General features: G+C 40.2%; 1 protein-coding gene across 5 annotated transcripts in view; it reads left to right on the forward strand.

Moving 5' to 3' along the window:
* LOC124554999 overlaps positions 1 to 27,384 on the forward strand; it is a 168,059-nt gene that overhangs the window by 66,165 nt on the left and 74,510 nt on the right. For 4 of the 5 annotated variants that reach the window (XM_047128739.1, XM_047128741.1, XM_047128742.1 and 1 more), the window contains exons 3-4: positions 11,759 to 11,953; positions 20,816 to 20,958. In XM_047128739.1, the coding sequence (XP_046984695.1) occupies positions 11,759 to 11,953; positions 20,816 to 20,958 (338 nt within the window). The remainder of the gene's footprint in view (positions 1 to 11,758; positions 11,954 to 20,815; positions 20,959 to 27,384) is intronic. The other variant, XM_047128740.1, reaches the window with a different exon arrangement.

Below are 27,384 nucleotides of genomic sequence, written 5' to 3' on the forward strand. Positions count from 1 at the left end.
ACTGATACGTTTTCCCTTCTCCATAATCCCTGCACGTTTGTATCATCATCACGGAATCACCATGTATTTTACGTGGAAGGTCATCCACATAAATAAAGTGTAAAACTGTTTTCAAAATTGAATTAGACTCCGTAAGTGATTTCTCTCCAGTCACTAAAATTTCGTCTTTCCAGGCTTGATGAACTATTCATATCAGCCTTCTGCATTCTTTGAATCAGACTTAACAAAAACAACTATTTGTTTATCAAACAATGAATTGCACAAACCTTGAGCTTTTCTAAGAGAAATCGTGATCCACGCGAAGGTTCCTGGGCGGATCACAAGAAATACCAAATGTCAATGTTACTTTATTTAATGTTTGTAATATTTCATGAGAATAAATAGCGTTCTCAGTTGAGCAGTCTTTCTGGAATTCACACTACGGAGTGATAATAAAATTGTTTGTAGTTTGGTTTGACACCGCTGTTGAATATATCACTAGCTCGAATATTTTCTAAAATGAGGTCGGAAAGAAAACTGGATGAGTTATTTTGTACCTGTCTCGCACCTTTCTCATAAACATAGTTGACAGTGGCCTGCTTTTGATACCTGGAAAAAATGGCAGATGTAGCGATGCATTATATGTACCGCTAAGGACATGAATTATTAAGATGAAATAACTATTCAGAATTGTATATGAAATTGTGTCAAAACAAAATAAGCTTTTGTTTTTCAGAACATTTCTTTTCCTAAAGGCTCTTGGTGTACTTATGGTTGCTTAAATTTCTGTGGAATGTGATTTTGTAACATGCTCCCTTGCTTCGAATGAACAATTTGATCCTAGTTTAACTGATACATTTATGAAGTCAAGATTAAAATTACTTACCACTTGTGGTACATCAGTCACAATATATTCATTCAGTTTAGTTGTGATAGTATCTTTTTCACCGACCTGTTGTCTTGTGGAACTGCTGACCGCCCAAATAAATCGAAAGGCAACTTCACTCTTCTCTAAGAGGTTCCAAAGCAGAAGAGTTGTGGTGTGTGTATCCATGTCATTGATGGTGCAGTAACGAAACGATTTGACAGACCCTAAAGTGGGCTGCTACTGAGTGGCAATGTTTAGCTATCGCCCGTGCTAAGTTTTATGCTTCGTAGAGAGGTTGGACGTCGGAGAGACCGGCAGAAAACGTGGGACAGCTAACACAAGGACTGTTGCAAGAGGAATGCAAGACAGTGGAACACCATCATGACCCGTGAAACGTTCTCTTGACATTCTGCAGGACCATTAGTTTAAGTGGGAAGCAGCCTCGGCCACTTTGGTTAAGAATCCATCGTCAGAATTCACGCTTGACAGTTTTTACTTTGGAAAGACAGCATCATTCATAAAGATAATGCGCCAATGGCTGGAAGGGGCTAATCAAGCCTTCAAACGTACCACACCTTGAGAACCCTTCCATATTCCTTTTCACCGAGTCTAGTAACACAACAAGATAACCTGAAGAACGTTCGTCGAGACTGAAAATGTAGGAGTGGGGCAATCTGGGATTTAAGTACTGAGAGGATCTGTGAACCTACCATGTTGGAAATGCAGCGTTGCTGTTACCCCAGCTGATGAAATTATTCAGTGTGGCAGGTGTATGTGACAAATCTAGTCCTTCTAGTGGACTACTAAGTGATGGATTCCCCCCACGTACATATTACGTATTTATTTTACTCTATCTCGCTATTGTCTTTGAGTGTAATCTTCCAGCTTTTTAGTCATAGCTTCGGCGTCATGAAAGCTTTCGCGTGTCATGTGATACTTCTGATCGTTTGTACATAAATATTGGGAATATGTCGAAGTCTGGAAGACGCGTCTGGACTGTAGCGAGCGTAAGGTAGCACTTCTCAGCCGTATAAATGCAGCTTTTCGGTTTCAGAATTCTCAGTTGCGGGCTAGTGTTATCACGAAGAAGAAATAGCTGCCATCGAACAACTACCCGGGTTCGATTCCCGGCCGGATTGGGGATTTTCTCTGCCCGGGGACTGGGTGTTCGTGGTTTCCTCGTCATTTAATCATCATTCGTGAAAGCTGCTGGATCGTACTGTGTAAAGATTGGGACTCTGTACGGGCGCTGATGACCGCGCAGTTGAGCGCCCCACAAACCAAACACCATCGAGCAACTAAGGCAGAGTTTGCCCGCCCGGTTAGCCGTGTGGTCTAACGCATTCCTTTCCGGCCGGCACGAGTCCTCCGGCGGATTAGTGTCGAGGTCCGGTGTGCCGGCAAGTCTGTAGATGGGTTTCAAGGCGGTTTTCCATCTGCCTCGGCGAATGCGGACTGGTTCCCTTATTCCGCCTCAGTTACACTATGTCGGCGGTTGCTGTGCAGACACTTTCTCCACGTACGCATACACCATAATTAACATTGTGGTTACACTCGTCTGGTGCTCCGTCGTTTCTAGGTTCTCAGTTCCATACAGTACAATACAATCCAGTCGTATCTGTTCCTGCTTCAGAAATAAACCATTAAGGGACATATCCTACATTTTTTTTTTTTTTTTTAATAGGAGAATTCGGAATGTTGCCGTTTATGAAATCCCTGTGATCTCAAAAGTTCTGCACGTGCTACACGACAATCTTCTTAACGGGCGTTTGTCACTAGTTTTAAACATAAACCATCTGTATTTTGCTCTCTTGACCATGGCTAATCATGTACACTTAGACGATTAACACGGAAACGAGTAAGCAGGCACGAAATTGTAATGTCGTCTATTGTTAACTCACCGCAGAATTCGCACAAAATGGTGCGGATTTTTGTCTAGTTTTTACCACAAAAAATTTAGGTTCTAGTGTATATTCTTTGATCGTCAACTAACATTGCTCGAAATCCGTACAGGCAGAAGTTCAGGCTCCCAGAACTTAAAATCCGAGGACACTGGACGAAAGGAAAAGTTTGCTTCTTCCTAAACTCTTCAACTGATATTGAGCAACGACTACTCCAGTCAATCCTTAGTGTGGTCAACATGTGTGTTTTTCACGAAATGCCTTCATAATGCAACGCTTCAAAGTTGGCTAACATGGTAATCAGATAAATACAATGACACATCTTCTCTGTATGGGATACGGGAGTGATCCTCCGAACCAGTAAGTCCACTGAGTGTGGAAGACAATAGCAATTAGCGAGACAAAGAGCATTGCCATTGGATGTTCTTAGTGTTTAAAGGAAGAACGTCACTTGGAATTAAGAGTTACTTAACAAAATCTTTTCGGGCTTCCAGCCATCTTAGGTAGTTAAAATGCCACAAGCGTTAGAGTGAGCGCTCATCGACCATTGACAAGGGGAAAATGACCATTACCACATGACAATAGCCGAGGAGAGCTCTGTCAAAATACTTGTAGAATTTTAACCACCTGACGTGGCTGGAAGCCAGAGATCAACTTATTAATTCATATCTCCACGAAGCCATATATTCATACATTACGAGTTACTTTTAAACTCTGTTAAAAAGCTACCAGGTATTAACGTCCAGCTGCCGTCTAGTCGTTACGTGTTGTTTGGATGCGTTACAGTTCTTTCCGTAATTTCCTGATAGTGTTTGCGATTGTTAGAAAAATATCGTGCTTTTCAGTTGTCATTCATTTCGTTCCTTCTACTACCTAAACTTAAGTTCAGAGAATGTGTGTGTCAGGCTTACATTCTGGTGTTTACTTCCATCTCCACCTAGTAGTAACTGCGCAACTCATTAAAAGGTAAGTTCTCATTAAGGCTCACTTAATTACAGTTTAAGTGAGTGTTAGTGCTTTTCAGTGTACGGAAAAAGTAGCGTCATGTGTGCCAAATGGGATGATGTTTGGGTTGGTATGGGAGAAACTTGTCAGGGCTGTGGGGTTGGAGTTTCATTGGGGTGATTGTAGCTGGGAAGTCAGTGAAGTATAACATGAGGCTCTTCCATGGAGTTGTAGCTTATGTAATCGAGATAAGAGAGTGGTGGATCAGGGAGGAAAGATTTGTGCCCTTCATGCGGAATTAGAAATGGCGTATTTTGGATTACATAGGCTGAAGGGGAAAGAGAGAATGTTACCTGGGAAAAGGCGACAAGTAATAAGCAAAGTTGAAAACCTTGGAATTCACATTCCCAATAACAGTCAGTCTGACTTGTTACGTCAAACAGAAGAAAAGCCACAACTGGCTTTTAAACAGAATGCAGCAGATTTGAAGGACTATCTCTAAGGCTAGGTCAGTAAAAAGTCAAACCGTCGACGAGTCATCCTGATAAGTAGCAATCGTGGGAGCGTTGTAAACCAAATGCTACAGAAAAACCTGGGTGTAGAGCAGTAGGTCACAAGCATTGTGGAACCTAGCGCCAAGCTTAGGCAGGTAACAGGGAACATAGGGGCTTTGTGTAGAGAAGAGGTTCAGGTGATTATAGTAGAGGAGCAGGAAACAGCCTGGATAGCAGCTCCGAGTATAGCATTACAGGTGACCCAGAGGAAACAGGTGCAGTTGTAGCACACAGTCATGTGGAGATTTTGCAGCGTCATGATAAACCCTGGGTTAACTCAGCTGACAGAGGTGTAAACAAGAAGCTGAGTGGGTTGCTGTTAGCTGTACCTGTTGCTACAATTGGGAGATAAGGATACACTAATCATGGTCTGCACCTGAACAGGAATTAGCTGAACATCTTGCAGAAAAAGTGAGAGGCGGGGGGGGGGGGGGGGGGGGGGGGGGGAGGCAGGCACATGCACATGCACACAGGCAAAATTTCTGTGATTACTGGTGTCATAGGGCAGGTTTTTTTTTAGCTTAGTCAAAGTGCAGAAAGTCCAGAAATAAATTAGAACAGAACAGGACCATAACATGTTTAACAGTTTCCAGAAAAGCAAAATTATTTTTTTTATCAGAACAATTTGTCAGTATTTGAAAGATGCTTTCCTATTAAGCTATTCAGAAGATTCATTAAAAAGCAAGCTATGGATAACTAAAGGGATTAAAAATTCGTGTACGAGGAAAAGGGAAATATCTATGGAGCCCAGAACAAGTCAAGATCCGGCGTTACATACATTCTACAAAAAATACTGTAATATCATGATAGAAATCTGCCAAGGACAGTACTTCTACTTATGACATGTATCGGTTAGAAAAATGCATCGATGATGACTGATATCAGTCAAAATCGATTTACAGCAAGATGGATAAATTATGCTTCCGCGACTGGTTGCTACATTCTGTACAATTTTATTTCTCGGTCGCTACACAGAAAGGGAAACTTATAGAGCCCAACATTCAAAAATCTGTAAGTGCTTCCATCAGAATTGGAACTTTGTTCAGTTTTAACGATTTCAGCTGTTTCTCAGTACCACTGATACTAATACTTACTTCACTCATCTTTTCAATGGCACGAGGATTCATTTGGGGCAGTTCTCTCGGACTTTCGTTTGTAAAGGAACATTTGAAAACGGAGTTAAGCAGTTCAGCTTTTGCTTTGCTACCTTCAGTTTGTTTCTCATTCGGTAGGGACTGGACACTAACTTTTCTGCCACCAACAGCCTTTGCATACGATCAGGAATTCCTTTGGGCTCTGTGAAATATAACAGTCAATGAAAGCATTACACATTGCTCTCTTGACAGCCAAATGCAGTTCATTCAGTGTCTCTCTATCTATAGCCCTATGCTTTCTTTTACACGTATTATCCATTAATCTCCGTTTCTTGACAAGTTTCTTTACAGAGGCTTTCCCAAGTGACAAATATTTTGTCATTGCTCGGTTACTCCAAAATATTACGTCATAGGACAACAATGAATAATAATAGCCAAAATAAGCAGCCTTAACAGCGTCAGTATTAGCAGTTGCTGCTATAATATGTAGAGCATCAGAGGTAGAGGTAAAATATTGAATGTGTGATCACCATGCTATAGCACTTTGGAATGCAGTTGTTGTAGGGCTGCCAAGATAGTATCACATGCAGCTTTACGCCACTACAGTCTTCCAAATGCCCTTTATAAAAATACCTGCAGCACTCCGTGCGCATAAGGAGGGAGTTTATGGATGTGAGTGATATGTTGTTTCACACTAGTTCCTAAAATTGGCAATTCACAGTTCGCCAGACATGGTGACAGAAGCAGAAAGTCAGCGGAAAGGGCCAGGCATTCGCCGAGAACAATTTCCACCGAAGACTCCCACAAATTTCCTTAGTAGATAATACATATTCCCAGCAACATCCACGGGAGGGCTTAAGGCCACTGCGAGAAATGGCACGTCAGAACAGCCTGAAGCATATGGTGCCAACATTAGACTATTCCGGTATTTTGCAGGTGATACGCTGTAGTTAGAAAACTTTGGACTCCACGCAATCTGCACAACCCTGTAACAGATGGAACTCGACCTGTCGGCCCGGTCAGTAATTATCGAAGGTGGAATGTGCAAACCACATATGTACAAAGGCAAGAGGAGTCGATTCGGCTATTACGTCCATTATTGGAATTGCTTCCACCCAATGCGTCAGTCTATCAGTGTCACGTAACATATAGTGGAAACCATGAGATTATGCCAATGGTCCCACGAAATCCAAATGGATGTGCTGTTGTCAACCTTTTGGAAGGCAAAATTTTCCGTGTTTTCGGAAGTGTGGTACCCGAACATAAGGCCAGCTGCCTGGACTGGCATTTCCGTAACACTAGGCTACATGAAACAAACTTTGTGGTAGGGTGGGGTTATCGAAACTAACTCTGTGGAACCTAGCTGGGACCAATGGGCGTATAATTTGTCTTGTGAAGTATCACACTGGAGGTGCGAGACGATGCCAGGAATCAGTATTAATTGTACTGTTAACCCAGTGGCGCTGTCTGTTAAGGTCAGTATTATCTTTTAAGCCTTCCTTAAGTGTTTTGCTATTTCATTTAAATCTGTCCACCCACTACAGGTGCTAATAAGGAACAAGTAGTCGGCAACCACACTGTAGGCCCTGTTGACGTGGCATATGTTGATAGCGAATTCCCCCATGTCATAAAGATGACAGAAGCAGCGAGGAGAGCAGTTCTTAATTGGGTGACATATCGCATGTACTAGAAGTCGGTGGTCAGTGAATATGGTAAGCAGATGCTCCTCAATATCATCCTGTAAATACTTCATGGCTTCTTACAAAGCCGATATTTCGCGGTCATAAGCAGACAACAGTGGTGTAGCAGTTGTTTTTGGCCATTTAGTTTGTTGCTGTTATGAACAGTCTTGCCGAAAGTGAAGGGTGTGCCGCAGCGATATTGTTGGGAAGGTCTTTTTTTTTTTTTAGTGTCGGACGTATGTTGCAACCCGGAGGTCCGTTGCAGAGGCTGTTTACGTATTTTTACCTGCGAAGGCGTTAGTCTTTGCAGCAGGTGGGATGTGACGCCTGTAAGAGTTATCCATTCTAGGAATCTGTGAAGTTAATGGAATGTGGCAGTGTGTGGTGTCTGTCTGATGAGTCCTTTACATTCTTGCATTGGTCTGATTCCTTCTTGTCACAATGTCTTCTTGCATAACTGGCATTTGTCCTTGTTTAGTACGAGGGTCAGTCAAAAAGTAATACCTCCTATTTTGTTTTCTACGTTTAATTGTCAGGAAATTTAAATGCAATTACATAGGTTGAAAACCACAACATTGAGGATCATTTTGTCATTTTTCAATGTAATCTCCGCCCATCTCTACAGTTTTGGTCCATCTTTGAACAAGGGCATGTATCCCAGCACGGTAAAAATCACAGCTCTGCTTCCTAAGCCATTGACGCACGGATGTTTTGACGGCCTCCTCATCTTCAAAATGAATCCCACGATGAGTTTCTTTTAGTGGCCCGAACAGATGGAAGTCTGATGGTGCCAGGTCAGGGCTGTATGGGGGATGAGGCAAAACTTCCCATCCAATTTTGACAATCTCGTCAGAGGTGTGACGACTGGTGTGTGGTCTTGCATTGTCATGCAAAAGAAGAACATCTGCCATTGATTTTGTTGGGCGAACTCGCTGAAGACGTGCTTTAAGTTTGTTGAGGGTTGTGACGTATTGAACAGAATTTATTGTGCATCCCTGCTCCAAAAAATCAACCAGAATCACACCCTCTGTATCCCAGAAAACTGTTGCCATAACTTTCCCTGCCGATCGCACAGTTTTGAATTTTTTCTTCCTCGGCGAGCTTGTGTGACGCCACTCCATTGACTGCCTCTTTGATTCGGGTTCAAAGAAATGCAACCATGTTTCGTCCCCGGTCACAATTTTTTTCAGAAACTCATCTCCCTCCAAACGGAAGCGCTGCAAGTGTTGGGAGGCTATTGTTTTCCTTGCCTCTTTATTCTGATCGGTTAACATTCTTGGAACCCACCGTGCACAAACTTTTGAGTACCCCAATTGTTTAATAATCGTGATCACACTGCCTTTACTAAGAGAAATAATGCGACACACTTCATCTGCAGTCACCCGACGGTCACCACGAATGATGTCATCAACTTGCTGAATGTTGTGTGGAGTCACTGCACTCACCGGCCTGCCGCTCCGCTTTTCGTCAGTCAACGGTGTTTGCCCTTCAGCTTCCTTACAACGACGAACCCATCGTCTAACAGTGCTGACATCCACTGTCACAACACCATACACCTTCTTCAGTCTTTCATGAATGCGTATGGGCGTTTCACCTTCTGCATTCAAGAATTCAATCACACAACGCTGTCTCAAACGAACATCGATGTCGGCCATCTTACAAACTTCTGCTGTGCTGCCACCTGTTGACACAGAAAGTTACTACTGCAGTGGATTGCAGAAGAAGGTTTGAGGAATGGCGCCAAATTCAAATTTTTCACTTAATTTCTTTAAGTAGAAAAAAAATGGGAGGCATTACTTTTTGACCGACCCTCGTACTATCCGAAATTCTTCCAGTGCACAGAAGACCATCTGCAGCTACTCCTCATGTTGTTCAGGCAAAGAGGAAAAAATCAGTGTATCGTCTAGTTATGGGAAACAGAACGGGAAGTGACTGAGAGCCATACTGATAAAATGCTGCCAAGTCTGGGCAGAGATTTTTAATGCACGAATCTTGTACAAGTATTCACTTAATACGAAAGGAGTAATGATGGCAGTCTTGTAAATGTCCTCCATTGCCATTGGGATCTGTAGATACACCTTTTCACAATTAATAACACTAAATACTGAAGTACCAGCCAACAACTGAGCGAAGTTCTCATTATTTGGTATAGGATTTCTGTCTGGTACTGTTTGGGGGTTTAGTGCTCTGTAATCCTTGAAAATACTACATGTGCAATTCTTTTTAGACATTAAGTGGATGGAAGAGGCCCATGTACTGTATGAGGGTCACCCATTACCCTGTTTAATAGTTCATTAGCTGCTTTAGCGACGTATAACTTGGCTGGAGCTTCATGGTAGACTGTCGGTCCTTCAGAAGAGTTTATTCTGTGGACAGTATTATCCCAAATGCCACAAAATACTAGACAAAACACAAGCAACACTGCAAGAGTGAGGCGATTCACAGACATAAATCGCTTTGAAATCTGAGCCTGGTCATAATGCTGGACTTTCACACAAACATCTAATTATGATCCACTTAACACATGTTCATAACTGTATATATTGAGCACCTTCCATAATGAAGTCGATAAGATATGGGGACTTTGTCAAATTACTTTGTTGCGCATATTTCACATGGTCGTTGACCCAAGTGGGAGGAGAAATGAAGTCGCTCTCTCTCTCTCTCTCTCTCTTTCTCTTTCTCTTTATCATCTCATAATTAAACCGCTCCATATTGTTTGTCGCACTTTGTAAACGGTTTGGTTTCTTAAGTGTTAATGAAAACTGTGTGCTTGTTCCCACTAAACCCTAGTTATCCTCCTTTAGCTCATCGATATGCAACAGGGTTTTGGAACAAATATTGTGCTCAAACATAATGAACTACCTCTGTCAACGCGGACTAAGAAAACATCGTTCTTGTGAAACACAACTAACTCTTTTACTCACACGAAGTGTTGAGCGCAATTGACAAGGGTCTTGAAATTGATTCCGTATTTCTAGATTTCCAGGAGGCTTTAGACACTGTAACACACAAGCGTCTTGTAGTGAAATTGCGTGCTTACGGAATATCGTCTGTCATGTGACTGGAATCGTGATTTCCTGTTGGAGAGGTCACAGTTCGTAGTAATGTACGGGAACTCATAGAGTAAAACAAAAGTTATTTCTGGCATTCGCCAAGATGATTATGTCTGTTGTCAAGTAATCAGAAGATCAAAATGAATTGCAAAACCGATTTAGAAAAGACATCTGTATGATGCGAAAATTGGCAGTTGACCTTAAATAATGAAAAGTGTGAGGTCATCCCCATGAGTGCTAAAAGGAATCCGTTACAAGTCGATTACACGATAAATCACTCAAATCTCAAGACCGTAAATTCAACTCCATACCTAGGCATTGCTATTACGAACAACTTAAAATGTAAAGAATACATAGTAGGCTGGTCGCGGCGGAGGTTAGTCCTCCCTCGGGCATGGGTGTGTGTGTGTGTGTGTGTGTGTGTGTGTGTGTGTGTGTGTGTGTGTCCTTAGGATAATTTAGATTAAGTAGTGTGTAAGCTTAGGGACTGATGACCTTAGCAGTTAAGTCCCGTAAGATTTCACACAATACGTAGTAAATGTTGCGGTGAAAACAAACCAAAGCTTGCTGTTTATTGGCGGACCACTTAGAAAATGTAACATATCTACTAAAGCGACTGCCTACATTACTCTTGTTCGTCCTCTTTCGGAGTTCCGCTGCTCAGTGTGGAATCCTTCCCGGATAGGATTGATGTAGTACATCGAGAAAATTCAAATAACGTTAGATTTAGTATTATTCCGAACTAGGACCTAGTGTGTCACGGACATGGTACGGGATTTGAGGGTGGACATGACTAAAACAAAGGCGTTTTTCGTTGCTGCAGAATCTTCTCACGAAATTTCAATCACAAATTTCTCCTCCGAATTCAAATTTTTTTTTATTGGCACGGATTTACATAGGGGTAACGTTCATCAAAATAGAATAAGGAAAATCAACACTCAAACGGAAAGATACAAGTGTTTGTTTTTTCCGCGCACTGTTAGAGATCGGAATAATAGAGAATTAGTGTGTAGGTGGTTCGATGAACCCTCTGCCGGGCACTTAAGTGTGATTTGCAGATAACCGTTGTGGATGTAGACGGAGTTTCAGAAGCTGTTCTTTAGACTGCTATCCGTTCACGTAACAGTGATCATACTGCTGGAAGCCAAATCTGAATGAACTCATGAAACAAATCTCCATCTCGGATATTTGCTGAGGCTGCATTGTGTATAGGCCTAAATTCTATCGTGATCAGTCACCCGATGTGTTCCAGCTAGCTACTTGGTTCAAGTATCTCCTTTGTAGCATATACAGTGAAAATTTAATCATGTAGTGGAAAAAAAAAGAAAAATTCACTATTATTGGAGACATGGCTTCAAAAAAGAATTGTTTTCTTCACTTAGTTTTTCTCATTAATTTACTCATGTGAACAGTCTCACAGCTATTTTGATACATGGAATGTGTAGAATAGTACAAAACAGAATAATAAGTCTCAGTCGTACTACACGCCTAAACGAAGTTGCCACAAGGCGCTGTGGCTAATGGGAGCAACCCTAAAGGCATTTTCCATTCACAGTCGCTCCCATCAGCCATCGCGTCGAGTGTCAAATTTGTTTAGGCGATTCATACGTACGGCCAGATTTAGTTCAATGTTGTTCTTGCCATTATAATGTTTACAATTTATTTCACATTGCTTTAAGTGTTTCCAGGAGCATGTGGAGACGATCCCGACTCGACTTCCAAAGCTGACGTCTTCAAAACCAGCGGCTAATCCACTTCAGTTCATCAAAGTTGGTCCCTGTGACTTGTATCGATCAGCGCAGGAGCAAATTCGAAAAGTAGAAGAAGTGAAGAAAATAAAGGAAAAGCGAGATGAAGCTGAGGATTGGCAATCGGTAACTTGAAGGATAAACAGTACTAACATTTTCAAATTCTTAGTTTCAGATTATTTGTTAATATATTAAATGCTTTCTGTCTGGAAGAGGTGGTTTTATGTTGTTAGGAAAGTAATTTTTATGTTGACGGAATCTTTCGTCGGTTCATGGTAGAAAACATTGTAAGAAATGAGAAGCACCAGTTTGCTTTTGTTCTACAGAATTACTTTTATTGTGTTAATCGGTTTTCGGCTTACAAAGCCTGCATCAGACATTTACTGAGTATTGTCACCAAAGAAGTTACAATGTTTGCAAACATTGGTCAAGAAATTACACGTCTAGATTTAAGTAGAAACATACAGTAAGTAACATCTTTGACAGTGTGGTGGCAATGCAATGAAAAAGTAAAAAATTTAACAGTAAACAAATAAAAATGGAGTAGACAGAAAAGCCTTAACACAAAATAGGAACAGCAACTCCATTCTCTCTTGACTCTTGTTTCCGTTATAAATTACTCTACAATCTTCTGATGTAAAGTACTATTTCCAGCCCACCTCCTCGCATAGTTCTAAAACTTGGCACTTTTTCATAGTCTTTTTGACTTCATCTTGTTTCCATATTTAATAGGATTCGCACATTCCATGTACCAATGTTCAATTTATCTTTCTCTTCTTTTTATAGTCTTCCTACTTCTCCTCTGCAAGGATTTCATTCAGTGATGACCTAATAAGCGTCGCCATTCCTCCTGCAGGACCATGGAATGATATTCGTATGCAGATTGGCACTGACAAGTGTAAACATGATCAGAGGGGAAACTTGTGAAGGCGGACCACACTCATTTAGATGAAGATCTTAGTACTGAAAACCTAGAGTCTGGGGAGACTTAAAGTAACCTTGGATAGAGGAAAATAATTCAGTTTGTTATAAAATAACTTTCTGCTGTCACACAAGATTTTCTTTTGTTTATTTCTTGTATGATACATCTGGGAAATGATTCCACTTCAGAAACAGAATTTATCTAGTTGCATCAAATAAGAAATAAGAGATCTATGAGTGGCAGCAGAAAAACTATTTTATAACAAACAGAAGCATTGTATTTACAGTAACAGTCTTTTGCCAACCATTTAAATGGGAAATCTGTACAGTGGGATGTAATTAGATTGCAAAAGAGAAAGTGAAGAAAAACAGTATTTCAAGAACACTGCAGGGGGGAAATTTGCTCTTACAAACTGAACTGAAATCAAAAAACCAAATTACAGCTGTAGGATAGACTGAACCCAATATGATATTTTATTTGGTAATTTGCTGAACGAAGGGAAAAACTCGATCAAAAACCTCAACCTCAAGTGGTGGAGAGCAGGCCATGCTTCAGGCAGCTAATGTAGGTTGGGACCAACTGTCTCTCAGAAAAAGGAGCCATTCTCTGTTAAGTGCCAGTGGTCTCCTTGGAGGAAAGATGAGTGGATAGAAGAGGTAGGGTACCCACTTTGTCTTAAGATGGAAAACTACGCATGAAGATTGCTGAGTGACCAAGGTTAGTGGTATGGAGGAAAAGCAACAGGAAACTACCACATTAAAGATCCACCTGGATATCCCACTTGTAGCAATGATGTATCTTTACTGAATGTGGGTTTCAGATCCCATCATCCGGCAGGAGGAATGGTGAGGCTTATTAGGTCATCACTGAATGAAATCCTTGCAGAGAAGAAGTAGGAAGACCATAAAAAGAAGAGAAAGATAAATTGAACATTGGTACATGGAATGTGTGAATACTACTAAATATGTAAACAAGATGAAGTCAAAAAGACTATGAAAAAGGCCAACTGAGTATTTTAGAACTATGTGAGAGGAGTTGGGCTAGAAATAATCACTTTACGTCAGAAGATTGTAGAGTAATTTATAACAGATACAAGAGTCAAGAGAGACTGGAGTTGCAGTTATATTAACAAAGAAGTGGATGCATAATTTAATGAACACATACTGTGTGAGTGATAGTATATAAATGGAAAAGGTAAAAGCTAGCCCAGTTGATATAAAAATAACTTAAATGTATATATACAAACAGTAATGATTAACAAATATGAAATATTCATGACTCCAGTGAAGAGCTGATGGAAATGATGCATCAAAAACAATGTTATTCTCATGGGAGATTTTAATGCACTGGTACCCATATAAGATACCTACAAGTATGCTGTTAAGTTTGGATTGGGAAGAATCAATTCAAGAGATAAGAAATTTTTAGAATTTTGTGAACATCATGAGATGGTTTTAACAAACACATATTCTGAAGCTCCAGAGGGAAGGTGCTACATGTGGAGATAGTGGGAGATACATGACTGATTATATAATAGTAAAGCAAAGGCACAGGAACCAAGTAAAATATTCACAGTTGCCCAGGTGCTAATAGAGATAGGGGCCATACAAATATTGTGGCAAAATGCAATGTAGGATTTAAGCAGCACCAGCTGAAATACCTAAGGGAAAGGTAATATATAAATTTAAGGTTACAGAGGCTGCGTAGGAATTAAAGCATGCAACGATGGAATCACACAGGGTCAAAAGGAGCTGGGATGCTTTCGTGTCAAATATAACTAATACAGACACTTTAGGAATTAGGTAGTTAGGACGGTGAAAACATTGGATGACCCCAGAAATATTGGAATTTGTTGATAAAAGGAGTAGACCAAAAGAGAGCCCTGATCAATGTAACACTATCAGAAACAAGATACCAACAATGTGACATTTAGAGAAAATAAAGTCTGGGAAAAATTGAACAAAGAAGTGAGTGGCCATTTTAAATATGGTTAACAGGATGAAGCTTACTTAAAGGTTAAACTGTTGCAGCGTAGACAGAGAACCAACAGTAATTCTGTGACAGATAAAAATGATAAGCTGTCTTTTGACACAGATGTGACATGTGAAGAGTTTATTGAAGACATGTACAGTAACACTAAATTTCCTTGCAGTAAATAGATGAAAATCAAATGAAGCAATGAGTGTACATTACCTCCCTGCAGAGCTCCTACAGCAAATAAGTGTCAACATTAAAAGCAAATTGTTTACCCTGGTATCTAAATGTTACAAAGAGGATATGTACCCCACCAGACTTCACAATTCTTAGAACTGTTGCAGACAGTACAAGTTCTGTCATGTGCATCAAAAGTATTACTGTGAATGATTAAAGAGATGATTAAAAAAAACAAATTTTAAATTAGCCAATGATCAGTTTGACTTCAAATTACCACAATGAATGAGCAAAGAAATATTGGCACTGTGTCCAACTTTCTGAAGAAGATTAGAAGGAAACAGAAAAACATATTCACCACTTCTTGACCAGGAAATGGCATTTGATATGATTAATTGGAAGTTTATATTTAAAATGATGCGCAAAGCAGAACTTGACTGTAAAGATGGGCCATTGTACTTTAGAGCATGTACAAAAGTCAAAGTAAAGAATTGAATATTAATGATGGCAAGAAAGAAGCATAAAATCAGAAGGAGAATGAGACAGGGATGCCCTCCACTATATTACTTATTTAATATGTTCATCGAGCAGACAATAACAGTGAAAGCAATTAAGACTGGAATCAAAAGCAATTGTATAAATTTGCAACAGATTTACCAGTGGCACTATAATAGTGGCAGACTCGGGGAAACATCTAAATAAAATGCTTAAGGCCTTAAATAAAGAAATAACTAAGCTAAAAATATACTGGCTTGATAAGTCACAGTTATAGACAAGAAAGGAGGTGGAAGTAGCAGAATTTTGTTGCCTTAGTAGCAATGCGGAAGAAAACAAGCTATGTCTCAGTGAAATAGAGGAATACTACTGGCCAAGAGCATCATCCAAAGGAACCACCACCATCTGCTGAACAATCACATCAGCTTCCACACTAAGAAAAGATTTGTAAACATGTTTGTATAAAATTTGCTGGGCACTTAATCAGACATTATTATTATTATTATTATTATTATTATTATTATTATTATTATTATTATTTATTTTGAGATGCTAAAGTTGCTTACTGTATATGGTGTACTTCACTGAATAGCTGACCTTGACAGAGGATACGTGACACTTAAGGAAGGACGACAAAGTCTGAGGCAAATAAATGTGTATTACAGTGCTATAGTTGGATTTGTCAGGCATAAAATCCAGCACATACATGGTGCACTAATGCACAAATAATACAGTCTGACATGGCAAATGAAAAGGTATCATTGCCTAGATTAAGGAATGCTGAAAGGCAATTCAAACGGAATGCAGAAGGTACTCATACTGGCTCATTCCCACAAAGTAACCTCAAAATGGAAACTGAGAATAAGCTAAACAAAACCTGGGTCTGCATGTTGTTTACCAAAAAACCCTGGCGAACTGAAATATTGACAGATAAGATGCACATGTGGCAAAAGAGGAAGATTAAGAGCGGAGTCAGAAGCTCTCATAGTGGTTGCACAAGATCAGTCCTTAAAGAGGAGAAAAGATGAATATATAAGGAAAAGCACCCAAAATTATAAATGTTAACTTTGTGGAATATACTTCGATGCCACAGGCCACATGATACCAGGCTGTTCCATCTTCGTGAAGAATGAATACTTAGAGGCACAATCAATTGTGCTCATACAGTCATTAGTAAATACTCAGATCTCGCAACCAAATGGTATGACCATGTATGAAGCAGCTAAGACAGCTGGCCTTAATACTGACCCACATGATCAACAAATATGAACTGACTGAATGGTAGCAGCTAATAAGCCTGACATTGTTGTATTTCGACCAAATGAAAATATCATGCCCCTTAGTTGATGCTTCCATTCTGTGTGATGGATGATGATAATGATGACAACACACGCCCAGTCCCCAGGTAGAGAAAAAACCCCAACCCGGCTGTGAATCGAACCTGGGACCCCATGATCCAGAGGCAGCAACACTAGCCACTAGACCACAAGCTGTATCGTTGATGTTCTTGGATCAGTACTACGTAACCCAAAGAGCAGTCTGTCTTGGAACCCTAGAGCACAGTAAAGACACTGAAATACTAGGTACAGTACTCTTTGGAACAGTCCATCTCTCGGATGAAGTATTTTAAAATTGCTAAGTCACCAGACCTACTCTTGAGAAAGCTGGAAGTAACTTGGAGTAGACTTAGCTGTAGCCACTAATGTAATTTCTGTTGTGATAAATAAATTTGTTGTTGTAACTGGTGAAAATTGGTGAATAATACAGGTTGAGGAAGACTAAGAAATCATTCATGAACAGCATATCACACTGTCTCAAAGACATCTAGAACTTAGAGGCAAAAGTCAGTCCCATGTGTCATCTAATGCAGAAAGGACAAAACTCCAAAACTCAAACTGACCACAGAAAACAGCTGGCTCCACTGAACATTATTAATGCTGCTCTTTCTGTTATTCAAATAACAGAAGTGAAACTGCTCACATACGGTGAAGCACCAACAAAACTAGAACAAGTAAATTCACTGCAATGAAATCTTGCCAAACAATTAAAACCAAAGTGGAAGCTCAAACTGGGACTGAAAAATAAGTGTGATAGCTCGTGTAAGCAACTCGAAGAACATGAAAGAGCATAAGTTGAATGAAAAAAGAACAAAGGGGATCTTAAAATAAGTGCTGGCTGAATACAAGAAAAATTGAAGCTTTGGAAATTGTGAAGCAACAGCCAGAGAAATTGGAAGATCATAGACCAGGACCATCCAGTAGCTGCAGTTTCCAATCAAACAAGGAGCAGTTGTTACAGAGCCTTAATCAGCAAGCATATATACAAATTGAAAACCAGAGAAGTGGCCGCAACCCAGTGCTGGAAAAATGTCTGTAGAACTGAAAAAGAGCACAACAAACCTACAGAGAGGACAAAGGACTTAGAGAAGAAATTTTTTAAGAACAGATTGCAACAACTAGAGATAAAAACAGAAATGAGCAACTAAAAGAATAAAAGTCAAGAACAGGACATCTCCTCACAATGATCAACTGCACAGTTACTGGCTCAAGTACCTAACAGGTCTGCAGGTGAAAATGGCCAAACTGTTTAACATAATGTTGCAGACAAAAAAGGTCAGTGAATGGCTAAGAGCTATAAAAATGTATTTAATACATGATGACACAGCTAAAGTGACAATAACACATCTGCTCACAATGATAAAGTTGCTGAGAGGCATCACAGACAGCAACAGAATTTCTGGAAGAAAACATCATACTAGTAGAACAAAAAGATAACAAACAAAGAAGCAGGAGCACAAGAAACCAGCATATGATCAAGAAAATAAGTCTGGAAAACTGTAAAAGCTGGAAAACAAATCTAACTAGAAGCTGAATTGACTACAAAAAAGCCTTAGATCACTGCCACGCAGTTGGATCATAACATACACGGAAACCTTCAGGGTCAGGGGGGGGGGAAAAAAAAAAAAAAAAAAAAAAAAAAAAAAAAAAAAACAGAACATGCTGTGGAGCACTAGAAAACGGTAGTACCTGTCGGTGATGAGTCACAGACTAGTTAACATCAAGAGAGGCATTTTCCACAGGGACTCACAGTCCCTAGTACTGTTAATGATCACTGTGATCCCACTGCCAACTATTGTACAGAAAGCAAATCTGAGCTATCAGACAGGGAGAAATTCTCAGATAATATCCCATCAGCTGTACATGGATGACTTGAAACTCTATGGAAGATGTAAAATTGAAATACAGCCTCTAAATAATACAGTCTGAATTGTCAGCATGGATTTCAGCTTAGACATATGTGCCACACTGACACTAAAGAAGGGCACAATCTCAGAAGGTGAAAGCATCGAAATGCCAGGTGAGACACCCAACAAGTGCCACCAGCCAGAAGCCTACAAATGCATAAGTGCTTAAGAATTGGAAAACATGAAGCATGGGCATTTTGAAAAAAATACGATCAGCAGAGAGTACATGCAAAGCATCAGATACATTTTGAAAAGCAAACTACATGGTGGCAACAGTACCAAGGCAGTAAACGCCTGCCTGCATAGCTGAGCATGTTACCATGCCACTTCATGGAGACAACCCTGTCTTGAATCAAATCCATCTCGAGGATTAACAATCGGGGGTGGTGAGCTGACTGCCTGGATATGGTTTTTAGGCAGTGTCCAACATCCATTTAGGTAAATACTGAGTTGGTTCACACGACTCCCTCTCAGATACACGCTATGAAAACATTAGGAAAATGTTATCACACTTGAACATTAGGTTTACTCTAGATGTTGACAGATAAGCTATGCAGATTCCGTCCTGGTGGAAGTGGTGGTGTCAGGAATGGCATGCAGGTACCACTTGTCACTAACAATCCCTCAACCCATATGACAATACTGACTCTGTTGAACACTGGAAAAGCAAGAAAGAAGAAAAACAGCTACTGTCAAGGGAATCAATATTCTAACTATACTAGTCACTAAAGACATTGCAGGCATTTTGAACTGGACAAAACTACAGCTCAATAATTGGGCCAGGACAACAAGAAAACATACAATAATTGACAATTCAGCCTTGCAGTGAGAGAGAGAGAGAGAGAGAGAGAGAGAGAGAGAGAGAGAGAGAGAGAGAGAGAGAGAAAAAAAAGCTGTACACAGAAACACAGAAGAAAGAGGACTCTTGCAAATGAGGCAGAGAGTGGAAGAAGGTAAGCATGCAGTAGCAGACTGTGAGAAACATAGCGGAGACTCAGCTTTCAGTTGTTGACTTAAATCGGTGAATATCAGACCAAGAATTAATACCAGACACTTTCAGTCCAATGCCAAATTGACAGCTCCTGCAATAAAGCACTGCATGGGGAGTTTTCGAGGAGACCAAATGCAAAATAGATATGGCAAAGACTTAGTCTTGGCTGATCAATGGAACTGTAAAGAAGGAAACTGAAGGACTTTCTTTTACTGTGAAGAAACACATCATCAGAACTAATGCCATCAAAGCCAGAATTAAGTAGTCAGAAGAAGATTCAAAGTGCATACTATGCAAAGGAGCCGAGGGAATGACTGAGCCGTTCGTTCACTCAGACTGATTACAAGCAAAGGCATGACACTATGGCACAAATTAAACACTGTAGCTTGTGCCCAAATTACCATTTGCTGTGGGCAAATAACAGATGGGACAACGAGCCAGAAAAAGTTGTTAAAAATGAGAATGGTAAATTACTACAGAGCTTCAAACTTGAGACACATCAAATGTTGGAACACAATATGCCAGACATCATAATTGTGGAGGAATTGTGTGTTGATCATTGAAATTGTGATCCTAAGTGAGAGCTGAACTGACAAGAAATGACTTAAAAACTTGTCATATAGAAGGATTTGAAAATCAAACTAAATCCACTCTGGCATAAACCAGTGAAAGTGGCTCCAGTGGTTCTCGGCACACTGATAGCACTGCCAAAAGATCTTTGCGGGCACTTAAAAACCATTGGCACTGATAAAACATCCATCTGTCAGTGTCAAGACACTGCTTCTGGGGTCTACATGGATTATCCTCTGGCACATCATGCAGTTCTAAGTACTTGGAAAGTGTCAGACTAGTGATGAAACATGAAATCTTGAATAACACTCTCATTCTCTGTGTTTTTGGTGGTGGTGGTGGTGGTGGTGGTGGTGGTGGTGGTGCTGCTGCTGTGTGAAAGACTGAAATAAGATTTCAGCACTGGAGCATGTGTTACCCTCCCAGTCCATATTCATCCCCCAAACTCGATGCTGGTGCTCTTCATAGATCATGTACATTTTTAATCATTCTCATATCAATAATGTGTTTTAACCAACTAACATGATTTTGAAAGTCTCTTGGAAATATCTAGTTTCCTTAATTACTGTTTGGCACTGTTTACAGAAATAAATTACATACTTCCTTAAATTTCAGAACCTTGACAACTGGAAGAACAGCCGCAGAAAACGCCAAGAACATATTATTGAGAGAGTGGTAGAAGTTAAGAAATTTGAGCTGGAAGAATACGATCGAAATCGAAAACGCAGTAAAACTTTCAATGAAATGATGGAAGAACGGTTAGTAAATATCAAGCTTGTCATTCTGTTGAGCAGAGTGTTTTTTTACTTATAGTGTTTAAAATAGCTTCCACAGTTAATCATTACTGACTTTCACATCATTCATACATACTCTGCATTGCCACCATGTGATGCATGGTGGAGGATACCTTGTATCACCACTAGTTGTTCCGTTTCCTGTTCCACTCACATACATAGCAAGGGGAAAACATCACTCTAGAAACCTCTGTATTGCCCCCCTAACTTCTCTTAACTTGTATTCACAGTCCTTAAGTTAGATCTGCATTAGTGGCTGTAGAGTAATTTAGCAGTCAGTCACAGATGCAGCTTCTCCGAACTGTATAAATAGCGTTGCAAAAAAAGAACGTCTTCTTGTTTCCAAGTATTCACTTTTGATTTGTGAGGCATTTCCATCAAACTAGTGTATTGATGAAAAATACGGTAACAAATGCAGCAGTAGGTCTGTGAATTGCTTTGTCTTCTTGAATCCTGCCTGGTGGTGATCCTAAACACTCAAACAGTACTCAAGAATAGGTTGCACTAACATTCTGTATACAGTCTCCTTTACACTTCAGTAGAAATGTCCCCTTAAACCAGAGTTGACCACCTGCCTTCCTTAGTCGACCTCATGTGCTTTACCATTTCATATCACTTTGCAACATTATGCCTCAAAATTTAACTATTGTGATTGTGTCAAACAGTACAACACTAATACTGTATTTAAACATCACAGGATTGTTTTTCCTACTCATCTGTATTAAGTTGAATTCTTCTACATTTAGAGCAAGCTGCAATTCACCATACCAAATAGAAACTGTCCAAATCATCCTGTATCCTCCTACAGTCACTTGATAATGAAGCCTTCCTGTACACTACAGCATCATAAGCAAACAGTTGCAGATTCCTGTTCACCCTGTCTATCAATCAGTCATATCACATTTCCCTGGGACACTCGCGATGATACCCTTGTCTCTGATAAACACTCAGCATCTAGGATAACATAGTGTGTTCTGTTATTGAAGAAGTCTTTGGAGCCTTCAGATGTCTGAGAACCTAATCTGTATCCTCAGGTCTTCATTAACAATTCACAGTGGGGGCATTTTGTCGGATGCTTTCCAGAAATCTAGAAGTATAGAGCCTGTCTGCTAACCTTCAACCATTATTCAAGGATATCATGTGAGAGAAGAGGAAGTAAAGTTTCACAAGAGCAGTGCTCTCTACATAGTCCAGGCACATTACTGTGACTGCTACCAATATTCAATGTCAGCGTGCAATAACCACTCACAGACAACAGGTGGCAGCACTAGCAGAGGAGGGTATATAAAGAGACAGACCCAGTAAACAGTGCAGTCCTTGTAATCCAGAAATGAAGCCGTTATCTGGTATGAACACTGGCATTCAGGCCAAGCGTGTAAGCATTTCCAAAATGGGTAAGTTTTTAAACCGTTCATGTGCAACCATGGTTACGCTAAACTATGAATTGAAGAATAGCACTATAAAAAACTGGTGCCACAGCAACTGTGGTGCGCCACAGGCCACAGATGAAAGACAGCTGCAGAGGTGTCTACAGGCAAATAGATATCCAACTGTTGAACAGCTGACTGCCCAGATGAATCGAGAAGCTACGAACAGTGTCACGTCAATGACTGTTCAGCAGATGTTGCTGCATATGGGCCTCTGCAGCAGGCACCTGGTTCATGTACCCGTGTTGACTGCTGTTCATCAGGGATGAAGGCTGGGATTTACATGCCAGTACCACAAGTAGATATCCACTTAGTGGCAACAGGTGGCCTTTCCAGGTGAATCATGTTTTATGCTCCATCAGACTGAAACCAAACACCTTACAACAACTTTTGGAAGGGTCCAGGGTGAAGGAGGGAGTGTTACTGTCTGGGGAATGTTTTTGTGGCATTCCCTCAGTGACTACATAATTTTGGAAGATACAGTGGCTCAACACGAGTGTGCATCTATCCGTGGGGGCCATGTCCACCCCCACATACAGTTTCTTTTTCCTCAGGTTGATGGCATCTACCAGCAGGATAGTGGAACGTATCACACAGTTCTGTGTGTCCGTGCATGGTTCATAGTGTGCCAGGGGTAGTTTACCAAAGTCCCCCGGCCCCCAGACTCCCCGGCTTTAAACCCAATCAAGAATCTGTGCGACACTCTTGATCGGCCTGTTAACAATATGGATCCTCAACAGAGAGACGTAGTGCAGCCGGCCACAGCACTGGAGTTGGCATAGCTGCACATCCCTGTCAGTACATTCCAGACACTCGCCGACTCGCTTCTTGCACATCCACACTGCAAAAGGTGTATTTGGGCTTTTGACTGGTGGTTAAATTAATGTGATTGGACACTGTGTAAGTTTGTAGTAATTTTTGAATAGAAGTTCTCCTCTCTCAGTGAAATTTATTGTGATTAAATGTTGAATATGCTCAAGAATTCTGCAACAAACTCATGTTAATGACACCAGTTTTACATACAGGAATCGCCTGTACTGTGCAAGGTATTTACAATAAATGCAAAGAGATCTTTCGCAAACATGTGACAGTGGAAGCTGTTCTATGCTTGTTAGATAACTTTTTTATACACACGCCAGTTTCTACTAACTCTTGCCTGTCGACATTTCTGCATTCTTTTGTGAATCAGGAGTGAAACAGTCTGTTTCCTCAGCATTTTAAATTTTATTATTAAATTATGGCAGCTCTTCCCTATCCTTAATCTTCTTACATGGCACAAACATCACTGTTAAAACTCCCATCATTGCTCTGTGTCCATAATAGTTACAACTAAGTGATGCCAATCCATTGTCTAAGTAAGAGGCTGACAACTACTTACCTGATCTTCCCAGCATAAAAATTTTCTTACCCTCCTTGATGGATTTATTAACTTCGATAACCATTGTCGCTATGATATCGTAATCGCTAATCCTTGTATATGTGCTGACATTGACAGAAAGGTAAGGCCTGTTAGTAGCGACAAGGCCTAAAATATTTCAATTGCATGTGGGTTTGAAACTAGCTGTCAAAGTGGCCAGAGCTGCTTCAGTTGACAGTCCATACCACCTGCACTGGATCTGTAGATACCAGAGTTCATACTCAGTAGGCTGAAATTGCGTCTGAGTAAGATTGCATGTTCAGGGTACTTTCACGCTCCTGAGCATAGACTTCCTGTGAAAGATTCTGAAACTCTTACAGCGTAGTCAGATGGCCAGCAAAAACATCTGATTATTAACTTGAGTTCCCATAGGCTGATTACTCACATGCAAACTCAATTTTGAACTCCATAGAGACAAAATTTTTGTTAATTGCTATGAATGGGCTTCTCCGTATGGCATCCAATCTGTTTTTTCAGTATATGTTCCATGCCTCATTAAATATTTCAGTTTTATACTTTGTTTCATCCAGGTCTCACTTCAGACTATAATTTTAGTGCAACAAATTTCCTGGAGTGTGGTAAATCGTATCACAGACACAGTCCCTTCGACTGTTCAAAGATGTCATTAAACCCACCCAAAGATGTAAACAAACTTTTTTGGCCAGTGCCTATTAGACTGAGGGGGTTCAACAGCCGTTCAGTTCAGTTCATGTCATTCAATCAGGAAGGAGGTACATGGCTCGTGTTGTCTGTAGTTCAACCATGCCTAGATGGTCAATACTGCAGTTTGATCATGTCCGCATTGTTACTTTGTGCCGGGAAGGGCTCTCAACAACGGATGTATCCAGATGTCTTGGAGTGAACCAAAGCAATGTTGTTCGGACATTGAGGAGATACAGAGAGACAGAAATTGTCAATGACATGCCTCACTCAGGCGCCCAAGGGCTACTACTGCAGTGGATGACTGCTACCTATGGATAATGGCTAGGAGGAACCTTGACAGCAACGCCACCATGTTTGACAATGCTTTTTATGCAGCCACAGGACGCCGTGTTATGACTCAAACTGTGCATAATAGGCTGCATGATGAGCAACTTCACCCACGACATCCATGACGAGGTCCATGTTTGCAACCACAACACCATGCAGAGTGGTACAGATGGGCCCAACAACATCCTGAATGGACATCTCAAGATTGCTATCATGTTCTCTTCACTGATGCGTGTCACATATGCCTTGAACCAGACAATCGTCGGAGACGTTTTTGGAGGCAACCCGGTCAGGCTGAATGCCTTACACACACTGTCCAGTGAGTGCAGCAAGGTGAAAGTTCCCTGCTGTTTTGGGGTGGCATTTGTGGGGCCGACGTATGCTGCTAGTGGTCGTGGAAGGCGCCGTAACATCTGTGCGATGAGTGAATGCCATCCTCTGACTGATAGTGCAACCATATCGGTAGCATATTAGTGAGGCATTTGTCTTCATGGATGACAATTTGCACCCCCAGCACGCACATCTTGTGAATGACTTCCTTCAGGATAATGACATCGCTCAACTAGAATGGCCAGCATGTTCTCAAGACATGAAACCTATGGAACATGCCTGGGATAGATTGAAAAGGGCTGTTTATGGATGACATGGCTCACCAACCACTCTGAGGGATCTACGCCGAATCGCCGTTGAGGAGTGGGACAATCTGGACCAACAGTGGCTAGATGAACTTGTGGGTAGTATGCCACGACAAATACAGGCATGTATCAATGCAAGAGGACGTGCTACTGGGTATTAAAGGTACTGGTGTGTACAGCAGTCTGGACCACCAGTTCCGAAGGTCTCGCTGTATGTGTGGTTTTCATGAGAAATAAAAAGGGCAGAAATGATGTTTATGTTGATCTCTGTACAGGTTATGGAACTCTCAGAACTGAGGTGATGCAAAACGTTTTTTGATGTGTTTATATGATCATTAAGGAGTCTGTCTTTACTTTAAAGTGTGTACACTTGGACTATGCATTACTTTAGTTTTACTGTTCACTTATGTTTTGAGGTTAAGTTCTTCATACCAGTACTCTCTCACCTCCTTGTGATGTCTATTTTTACTGCCAAAATCTCCGCACAGGATTCTACTTTTTATCAAATCACTAATACCTTTGATATGTTTTGAAATTTCCACATGTAGTACTAGACTTTCCATTCCACTTACCAGGTTAATTTATCCTGGGCAACTTGACTGACACAAGAGGACTGGATTCTAGAACTGTCAGTTTGATTTAACTTACTTGGTAAGTCTGAAAATATTCAGACTGCAAGAAGTACACAAATTGTGTTGCATCTCAAACACCTGTTAGTTATGCACTCATTACTTTTCAGGTAGTTCACTTTGATTTCTTTAAGCACTTTTCAATAGTATACATTTGTTAGTTAGTTACTAGTTAGTTACATGTTCCATGAATCATTTTACTCAGTAGATTGTCATGATGTGGAACAAGTCATTTTACATTTACATTGTAAATTAATTTTTACATACCACTATATTCTGAACATTTCTAAGCTCTATATTTTTAATTATTATTATTATTATTATTATTATTATTATTATTACCAAAAATTATATATAGATGTGAGTTGGTAATTTCTACCCACCACCTTTTACACATTACCATAATATAAATTTTTCTACGTGATAGGAGTAGTTGTCAAGGAGAAACTTCCTCAGTTTGTTATCAAATTGTAGTTTGCTGTCTGTCAGACATTTTATCTCCCTAAGTAAGTAATCAAAAATTTTTGTTGCAGCATTGTGCGTCCCTTTTTGTGCTAAAGACAACCGTAACTGGAGTAATGAAAGTCATTTTTCCTTCTGGTATTGTAATTATGTACCTCATTGTTTCTCTTGAACTGTAATGGATTATTTACAACAAACTTCATGAGGGAATAAATATACTGTGAAGCCATAGTCAGAATACCCAATTCCTTAAACAGAGGTCTAAAAGTTGATTGTGGGTGAGCACCGCACATTATTCTTAGAGAACATTTTTGTGCAATGAAGAGTTCCTGTTTTAAAGATGAGCAACCCCAGTACATTATTCCATATGACCTTATTGAATGAAAATATACAAAATGTGTCAACTTACTCATTTGTCTCTCCCCAAGATTTGCAATGATTCTAAATGCAAATTTGGATGAATTAAGCTGTCGTAAGAGTTCCAAAATGTACTTTTTCCAATTTAAATGCTCATCAATATGGATGCCTATGCATATGTTCATATTATTAATAGGGATAGCATCACTTACATTCAATGATTTGAAATGCTGTCCTCATATTATTAAATTCAGCATACCCAGTTAGTTATGAAATAAAACTAGAAAATGTTCATAAACAATTAACATTCCCATAATGTTTGGTTGAAACTGAAAATTAAAAATTTTAAAGAGAAAAAAACTTAAAACTGTTCAGAAAATTCTGATAAATATCAACAAAAATACATTAAAAAAGCCGGCCGCGGTGGCCATGCGGTTCTAGGCGCTGTAGTCCGGAACCGCGTGACTGCTACG

The sequence above is a fragment of the Schistocerca americana genome, chromosome X, assembly GCF_021461395.2.
Source record: "Schistocerca americana isolate TAMUIC-IGC-003095 chromosome X, iqSchAmer2.1, whole genome shotgun sequence".
Taxonomy (NCBI): Eukaryota; Metazoa; Arthropoda; class Insecta; order Orthoptera; family Acrididae; genus Schistocerca; species Schistocerca americana.